This window comes from Dreissena polymorpha, chromosome 5, assembly GCF_020536995.1.
Source record: "Dreissena polymorpha isolate Duluth1 chromosome 5, UMN_Dpol_1.0, whole genome shotgun sequence".
Lineage (NCBI taxonomy): Eukaryota > Metazoa > Mollusca > Bivalvia > Myida > Dreissenidae > Dreissena > Dreissena polymorpha.
This window is the reverse complement of record NC_068359.1, coordinates 101,205,030-101,214,186: the sequence shown is the minus strand read 5'-3', so window position 1 is coordinate 101,214,186 and position 9,157 is coordinate 101,205,030. Positions and strand designations below refer to the sequence as shown.

The window sequence follows — 9,157 nt, the reverse complement described above, 5'->3', positions numbered from 1 at the left end:
TTTTTAACCAACAGGAACCATTTTCGTACTCGTCCAAATTATTATTGGGACACATGTTCTGACAAAGATTATGAAGATTGGACAATAAATGTGACTTTTAGAGTGTTAACAAGGTTTTTACTATAGCAAACTGTCACGCCCCTGGCGGCCATGTTTTTCAATCAACCGAACCATTTTGCGAACTCGTCCAAGATATTATTGGGACACATGTTCTGAGTAAGTTTCATGAAGATTGGACAATAATGTGGCCTCTAGAGTGTTAACAAGGTAATGTTGACGACGCATGACAGACAAAAGGCGATCACAATAGCTCACCATGAGCACGTTGTGCTCAGGTGAGTTAAAAATACAACATTCATTAAACAGATAAATATAAAAACTAATAAGTTATAAAGTGGTGGTTTCCACTACATTAAAATAAGAAACAAAACTTAAAAAGACAAATTGAGGATCAAACATGGTTAAATGTAGACATCCAAAACTAATATACACACACATATAAATAATGCTGTCTGATAAATATGTTTACATGGATTGGAAGTATTTTTGTCAAAGCTATTACAAAAGACACAGATATATTTAGAAACTGGCTATTATGTTCTGTAATTGAGCATGTATGTATACAATTGCTCCATTAATGCCTAGCCAGTACCTTTGTAGTAAAACCACTTCATAACAAGACCATAATTGGTCAGGAAGGTTAGCCTTATCAAAGAATTAATGCTGGAAGTAAACATATAAGAATGCCCACAATTAACACAAATTGCTATTGCTTGTATTGCCAATATTTACTGGGAAATGACCGTTATGCATGAATACATTAAAATACTATTAAAATAAATATATGTTCTTGCTTGAGTTGTTTAAAAACACCTGAAGCGTGCCTATCTAAGTAAATTATTGTTGCCTTGTTAAACTTTAGCAAAATGGTCACAAGGAAAACCAATGCAAATACAGGACACATGCTAGCGTATCATTTATGCTATTTGAATTAAAGTCAATGTTGACAAGCTATTTTGTGTTCAATAATGTTTAAAAAGATTATAAAAGCAAGAGATGTGTTTGTCAAATACACAATGCCCCATATTGCCCCGCTTTGAAATAAAATTTCAATATATCATTTGGCAGGTTTAGAAATTACCTTCCTTTTAAAGCTTATAACTTCCCTTGGATTGTATTTTTTAACTTTTTATTTTGAAGGATGACCTTGACCTTTCGTCAGAAACACAATGCCCCCTATTGCGCCGCTTTGAAATAAAATTTCCTTGACCATTCACCACTCAAAATGTGCAGCTTCATGAGATACACATGCATGCCAAGTATCAAGTTGCTATCTTCAATATTGCAAAAGTTATGGCCAATGTTAAAGTTTTCGGACAGACAAACAGACTGACAGTTAAACTGCTATATGCCAACCTACTTCGACTTCACCCAATTAGTTAGAGAGCTCTGGTGGAAGACGACTGCTGTGTGAGAGTAAGGATCCTAATTGAAGCATTCCTTGTTGGCCTTGCCATAAGAGGCCGCTAGAGGCCTGTACAAGCAAGGATACTTAGTGAAGCCTCCCTGTGAGCTGTGTCACTGGATGCCAATGGAAATCTACATCCAAGTCTGCTTGGAGACATATGGGTGTAAGTGCCCTGAGTGAAGACTTGCCAGTGAGTAATACAGGGGTATGCATAGACAGACATACACCCCATAAGTCTGCGAACTCTGGACACAAACACTGTGGCTGTAAGGGTCCTGAGTGAAGCCTAGCCTGTAAGCCATGCCAGCGGTGAGCCATGAGAGACTTATCTATACCCACTAAGTAGACTTTCCAGTTAAAATATTCTGAATGTGGGCTGGTTTATCATTCATTGTGATGCCAACAGAGACATACACCCCTGCAGTCTGAGAACTCTGGACACAAACAACGGATGTGAAGGTACCTGAGTAAAGCCTCACTTGTGAGCCAAGTCCCTTTGTGTCCTGGGAAACCTAGACCCCCGCTAAGTCATAGAGCTCTGGTGGGAAACATGTGGATGTAAAGGTCCTGAGTGAAGCCACGCCTGTGACCCATGCCTTGGAATGCCATGGGCATGAACGGTAGCTGATTGCACATCACATAGAATGTTAACCACACAGTTGGCTGCTTCCTGGATGTCGTCAAAGAGTGGTATGCCTTCCCGACTGGCCAGGTCACAGAGGTATTGACGACCTCGATTATAGTCCTTGATAGCGCAGGGTGAAAGCTAAGCGCAAACAGTAGACAATTCATAAAAAAGTTTTTAATTACTGCAGGCATGACATTATTGCATAGACATCTTAAACAAAAAGAAGAGAAATTGTTGAATTGATATCCCTCGCCAAATAAATTTTGTTTGTAAATGGGGGCATTTTGATGAACAGGGCAATTCCTGTAAAATAGCAAGGTGTATGGTAATTATTTTTCTGCATTTAAATTCTCCATAATGATACACCCACGAAGTTTCATGTTGAAATCTTGCTATTTTTCTGAGATATGGCCCTGAAAAGTTACATCATACAAAAACAATAAAGGGCAATAACACATACTTAACAAAGTATAAGGTTATGGTTGTGTTGCATGGCACTTCTCCTCATTAATATCTATACACCCATGAAATTTAAAGTTGTTATCATACTTAGTTTCTCAGATATAGCCCTGAAAAGTTTGGTTCAGACTTTTGTGACAGATTGACAACAACATCAAAACCTAACCCTCCATTTTGAAGGGTGATTAAATTTTCAGTATAAACAGTCATGAACCATTCATTTATAATGCAACACTAGTTTCGTGTCCATGGCATTATAAAATAAATGGTGGTGGAAAGTACCATGAATTTGAATCTAATGTTTTGAACAACGAAAAAGTTACTCAGACTACACTAATACAACTGAACATTAGACACAAAACAAGTAGGAGTATAAATTAATTCTGATTAAAACAGACATATTTAATCTATTACCAGAATTTATGCAGAAAATTAACAACCGAAAGGAAAGCAAAAGATCTTCTGAAATTATTGTTAGAAGTCTTTCTAGCCATAAGTATTACTGTTCATCGCTATAACAGCGTTGTCTCCAGTTTCTGCACACACAGAACCATTCTGCACCTTTGCCAAATATAGTACCCTGCCTGTAGGAAAGCATGCATCAACAGTGATAGAGATGACATATTACTGACTTGAACCAATAAAATGATCTGCATCATGCAAAAACTGGGCCTTATGCAGCCTATATACTGCAATATTTTCTTGATTTATTCGGAACTATTTCGAAACATTAAGCTCCGCCCCATAATTTATTGCCGAATAACCCACACTTGATTCCTTCTTTGTCTATAGAGAGCAAGTCGCGTGCCGTGTTAGAATATTATTAATTTGTCTGGATTGTAAATATCTGAGACACATATCCACACAACAGAGAGCACATTTATACCATATACAATTGTGTAAGAAGTCACAATAAATACACTACTCCATATTTTTAAAATAAATTTCAATTTGGTATTTTGCATCACAACAACATTTGAAGAATCAAACAAGGTGTGTATGATTAACATATCTAATTTGAGTTACAGTGATTTGATTATTCCCGTAAAACAAACTATCATTTCAATAAATAAAATAACTACAATGTTATGCTTTAAGCTTATATCTGTAGATGGGATTCGGTAATTGTGCCCAGACGACTAAGGTATTTATGAAATAAATATAATATTTAGAATTCAAATCAAAGCATTTAGTGTGTTGCATAAATAAAGGTATTTAATAAATGATGATACTTAAAAATTTGTTTTATTCAATTAAATGTTGATATCCATTAAAATGCTATTTAATCCCCCCCCCCTACCTCACACATCGAGCCGAGGGATCTCTTGTCAGTACTGATCACATAGAACAGCAGACGACACTTTTCCCGCAATGACACATGGATGGGTATGAGCTTCTGGTCCCAGTCATGTGATGATGGGTCCACAAAGATAGGCCAAATTTCCTGCAATAAACGAGCCAAATCACAAATAATGAAGACGGCATTTTTAAAGGCTATTCAAAACCACATCAAGTTAAAAAAAAAACATCTTCAAAATAATTTGATTCTTACTTCATAATTTAACAAGGGCTGTTTGTAAAACATGCATGCCCCCCATATGGGCTCTACGTTGTAGTGACAGCCATTGTGTGAATATGTTTTTTGTCACTGTGACCTTGACCTTTGACCTAGTGACCTGAAAATCAATAGGGGTCGTCTGCAAGTCCTGATCAATCTACCTATCAAGTTTCATGATCATAGGCATAAGCATTCTTCAGTATCATCCGGAAACCATGTTACTATTTCGGGTCACCGTGACCTTGACCTTTGACCTAGTGACCTCAAAATCATTAGGGGTCATCTGCGAGTCATGATTTATGTACCTATGAAGTTTCATGATCCTAGGCATAAGCGTTATTGAGTTATCATCCGGAAACCATTTTACTATTTCGGGTCACCATGACCTTGACCTTTGACCTAGTGACCTCAAAATCAATAGGGGTCATCTGCGAGTCATGATCAATGTACCTATGACGTTTCATGATCCTAGGCATAAGCGTTATTGAGTTTATCATCTGGGAAACCATTTACTATTTCGGGTCACCGTGACCTTGACCTAGTGACCTGAAAATCAATAGGGGTCATCTGCGAGTCATTATTAATCTACCTATCAAGTTTCATGATCCTAGGCATAAGCGTTCTTGAGTTATCATCCGGAAACCATTTTACTATTTCAGGTCACCGTGACCTTGACCTTTGACCTAGTGACCTGAAAATCCGTAGTGGTTATCTGCGAGTCATTATCAATCTACCTACCAAGTTTCATGATCCTAGCATAAGCGTTCCTTGAGTATCATCCGGAAACCATTTTACTATTTCAGATTCACTGTGACCTTGACCTTTGACCTAGTGACCTGAAAATCAATAGGGGTCATCTGCCAGTCATTACCAATCTACCTATGAAGTTTCATGATTCTAAGGCATAAGCGTTCTTGAGTAATCATCCGGAAACCATTTACTATTTCGGGTTCACCGTGACCTTGACCTTTGACGTAGTGACCTGAAAATCAATAGGGGTCATCTGCCAGTCATTATCAATCTACCTATGAAGTTTCATGATTCTAGGCATAAGCGTTCTTGAGTTATCATCCGGAACATTTTACTATTTCGGATCACTGTGACCTTGACCTTTGACCTAGTGACCTCAAAATCAATAGGGGTCATCTGCGAGTCATGATCATGTTCCTATGAAGTTTTATGATCCTAGGCCCAAGCGTTCTTGAGTTATCATCCGGAAACCACCTGGTGGACCGACCGACTGACCGTCAGACCGACCGACATGAGCAAAGCAATATACCCCCTCTTCTTCGAAGGGGGGCATAAAAAACACATCTGTAACTATGTGGGGAATCTGGTGATCGCACAGTTAGCCCTATAAACTATGCGGGGAATCTGGTGATTGCAACCGTACCTATAACTATGTGAGGAATTTGGTGATTGCACAGTAAGGCTCAGGCTTTTCAAAGGCATATTTATGTAACCAGCTACAATACATCAATCTCCAAAACCATTCAAAATAAACTAATATTTTCACAAGACATATGCCCTACTGTGCGGCTAAATGAATTGTCAATAAAAGCATTTCCAGTAAAATTAAATTAAAGCAATAAGTTTGCCATGACATAGTTGACATGGTGTTGGACAGTTACCCAGGTCACCGGTTTGATCCCCAGAGTGGGAACGTTCTTTAAATCTCCCCAATAGACACCATACTTATTCTACCAAGTAAACAGACTCGAGAGCGTTTCAATAAGCTATAGGCTTTTGATGCAATCGAGGTACAATAAATATATTTAAACTAACGTTCAGTACAATATGATCTACCTGAATAATGGTACAGCGACCTCTGCTCTCCACAGCAAGTCCCCATCACTTCCCCCAAGGTAGACATCATGATATTCATCATCAAATGTATACTCCTCAGTAGCAAACGGCTCACTGAACTCTTTGAATATTATAGAGAGAATACTATGTTAGTGTAATTGAGTACTTGTAACTCTTTCAGTGCTGGAACCGAATTTTGAAGGCCTTTGCAAACAATTTTGATCCAGATAGACGCCACAGAATGTGGCGTCTCATCAGAATCCAAACTGTTTGCTATTCTGATAGTATTCTTTGAAAAAAATCGAAGAAAATGTTAATTTTAGAAATTCAGCAGACAACATTTTAGCAGACGACAAATTTCCCAGCATGCAAAGGGTTAAAGGAAGGTATGCATGTAAAGCACAATGTTACAAGACACCCATTGTTTCCTCCTATATGTGTTTTAATTATATACCTGTTCAAAATTTGAACAATATACAGGCTTCATAATTTAGTGAAAACATTGGAATCTCGTATTACAGTAGTAGCTGATCAGTTTTTTTGGGCATATAATGTTGTCATTTAAGAGCATATGGAAAATACTTAACACCTACGACTGTTATAAGATGATCTACCCGACCACAATAAACAAGGTATAAAAAATTTAGAAAATGTAAGTGTGCGAGTGTAAATATTTTTTTTGCATAAGTCAGTCGTTACAAAAAGAATGTGTCACTCTTATGTGACATAACAACTAAGCCATTCCACTTATGCATATTTCAAGAACAATCAAACTAGTGTCAATTCAATATGTATTTGATGTAATGAAATGTAATAAAATCACAGGCAACTGGCCAGTGAGGCATTTTAAAAATCATCATGGTTTAACAAGAACGAAATTATTTTTGCAAAGCAATTTAATAAACAATGGAAATATATGGAAAGGCAGGACTGCTTAATGCTATTCTTTTTTATTAAATGCAAAAGTTTGGGTAAAATCTTTTTAAATTGACAAAATATACGAAACCACACACTTGATACATTGGAAAAGTATTATGTTAATTCACAGTCCTTAATAATGTTCTAATAAATGTTCTAATTTTTTAATTTATTGGTCAGTTACAGAAAATGTCTAATATTGCTAAATACAAATCAAGTTTAAATGTTTTTACAATTATACATTAGCTACATTTTCTGACATATTTACTTATGTGTTGTGCACTTACTAGATGTTATCCATTGTATAGGATGTAGGATCACAGTCAAAATCCTCTGCAATATGGTAGGTGAACTCATCTGAAAAAAACACAAAAAACTTATGAATAGAAATGATGATCATTTCACTCTGGCATTAATATTTAAAGCTACAAAAGTTGGGCTAAACATACATATATAAAAATGAATTATTTTTTTTTAAAGGCAATGACATCAAAAATACAAATTAAAATAAGTCATTTTTATAAATATATAAGCAACATTGCTAAAATAAAGGCGCTTGCTCATAATATGGTGAAAGCTGAAACAAGTTTAAAAAATTATATCTGAGTGATCACAAAGTGTTGATAATATCTGCAGTATTTATGAATAAAATAGTAATGTCAGAACACAAACAAACTCACCTCTGCCCTATATTCAGTTACTATTGAACAAAATTCTTCATAATCAAAGTCATCCTGATTTTTTCTGTGTGTTTTCAGCCATTTTGAATCCATTTCCTCACCGGTACAGGTCTTGTACGCAAACACACCTGGCGTTGGAAAACAAAATCCAGTCAATTATTTTCCTTAAAAAACAAGGACAGTTATATTAAGGTAAACTTTTTGCAAGATTTTCAAACATACAAACTCAATAGTCATGGTATTTGTAAGTATCGTCAATAACCTTATTTCAATAATCATTTTAAAAAAAACGAGGGAGCAAGCTCAGTTGGTAGAGTGCTGGGCTACAAATCCAAGGATAGCGGATTTGATCACCGACCAGCAAGATAATGTGGTGATTGGTAATTAAACCATTTCCCCCTACCTATTATTTCTGTAGGGCAGTTGTCAGTTATTATTATTCATAATGTTCAGTGTTTAACTGTGAAATTATTTCTATTTTGACAAAATGACTATCATTATTTCAGTGAAACTCTCCAGCTAAACTCTTTACAATCTAAATAAACTGTAAACAAGGGCTGTAAAACATGCATGCCCCCCATATGGGCTGTCCATTGTAGTGGCAGCCATTGTGTGAATACATTTTTTGTCACTGTGACCTTTGACCTTGTGACCTGAAAATCAATAGGGGTCATCTGCAAGTCATGATCAATGTACCTATGAAGTGTCATGATCCTAGGCAAAAGCGTTCTTGAGATATCATCCGGAAACAATTTTACTGTTTCGGGTCACCGTGACCTTGACCTTTGACCTAGTGACCTGAAAATCAATATGGGTCATCTGCGAGTCATGATCAATGTACCTATGAAGTTTCATGATCCTAGGTGTAAGCGTTCTTGAGTTATCATCCGGAAACCATTTAACTATTTCGGGTCACCGTGACCTTGACCTTTGACCTAGTGACCTCAAAATCAATAGGGGTCATTTGCGAGTCATGATCAATCTACCCATGAAGTTTCATGATCCTAGGCATATCAGTTCTTGAGTTATCATCCGGAAACCATTTTACTCCTTCGGGTCAACGTGACCTTGACCTTTGACCTACAAACCTCAAAATCAATAGGGGTCATCTGCGAGTCATGATCTATCTACCTATGAAGTTTCATGATCCTAGGCGTATGTGTTCTTGAGTTATCATCCGGAAACCATTTTACTATTTCGGGTCACCGTGACCTTGACCTTTGACCTAGGGACCTGAAAATCAATAGGGGTCATCTGCAAGTCATGATCAATCTACCTATGAAGTGTCATGATCCTACGCCTAAGCATTCTTGAGTTATTATCCGGAAACCATTTTAATATTTTGGGTCACCGTGACCTCGACCTTTGACCTAGTGACCTCATAATCAATAGGGGTCATCTGCGAGTCATGATCAATGTACCTATAAAGTTTCATGATCCTAGGCCCAAGCGTTCTTGAGTTATCATCCGGAAACCACCTGGTGGACGGACCGACCGACAGACAGACCGACCGACATGTGCAAAGCAATATACCCCCTCTTCTTCGAAGGGGGGCATAAAAAAGCATAAAATAAAAAGAATATTTGTTGGATTATGCGGAATATCAATTTTAATTCACTTGTGATAATAGAAAACATACA

The 9,157-nt window shown here is 36.9% G+C and overlaps 2 protein-coding genes across 2 annotated transcripts in view; both read right to left on the bottom strand.

The window, feature by feature from the left end:
- LOC127831516 (probable Bax inhibitor 1) overlaps nucleotides 1-3,864 on the bottom strand; it is a 10,581-nt gene extending 6,717 nt beyond the window's left edge. The window contains exons 1-2 of the mRNA XM_052356500.1: nucleotides 3,856-3,864; nucleotides 2,126-2,213 (exon numbers count right to left, since the gene is read on the bottom strand). Of these exons, the coding sequence (XP_052212460.1) occupies nucleotides 2,126-2,213; nucleotides 3,856-3,864 (97 nt within the window). The remainder of the gene's footprint in view (nucleotides 1-2,125; nucleotides 2,214-3,855) is intronic.
- LOC127831644 (uncharacterized) lies at nucleotides 3,864-7,635 on the bottom strand. Its single transcript, XM_052356652.1, has 4 exons — nucleotides 7,518-7,635; nucleotides 7,125-7,194; nucleotides 5,920-6,040; nucleotides 3,864-3,999 (listed from the first exon to the last, which is right to left on the bottom strand). Exons 1-4 carry the CDS (start codon nucleotides 7,608-7,610, stop codon nucleotides 3,894-3,896), a joined length of 390 nt encoding a protein of 129 aa, XP_052212612.1. The 5' UTR covers nucleotides 7,611-7,635; the 3' UTR covers nucleotides 3,864-3,893.
- Nucleotides 7,636-9,157: the final 1,522 nt, after the last annotated feature.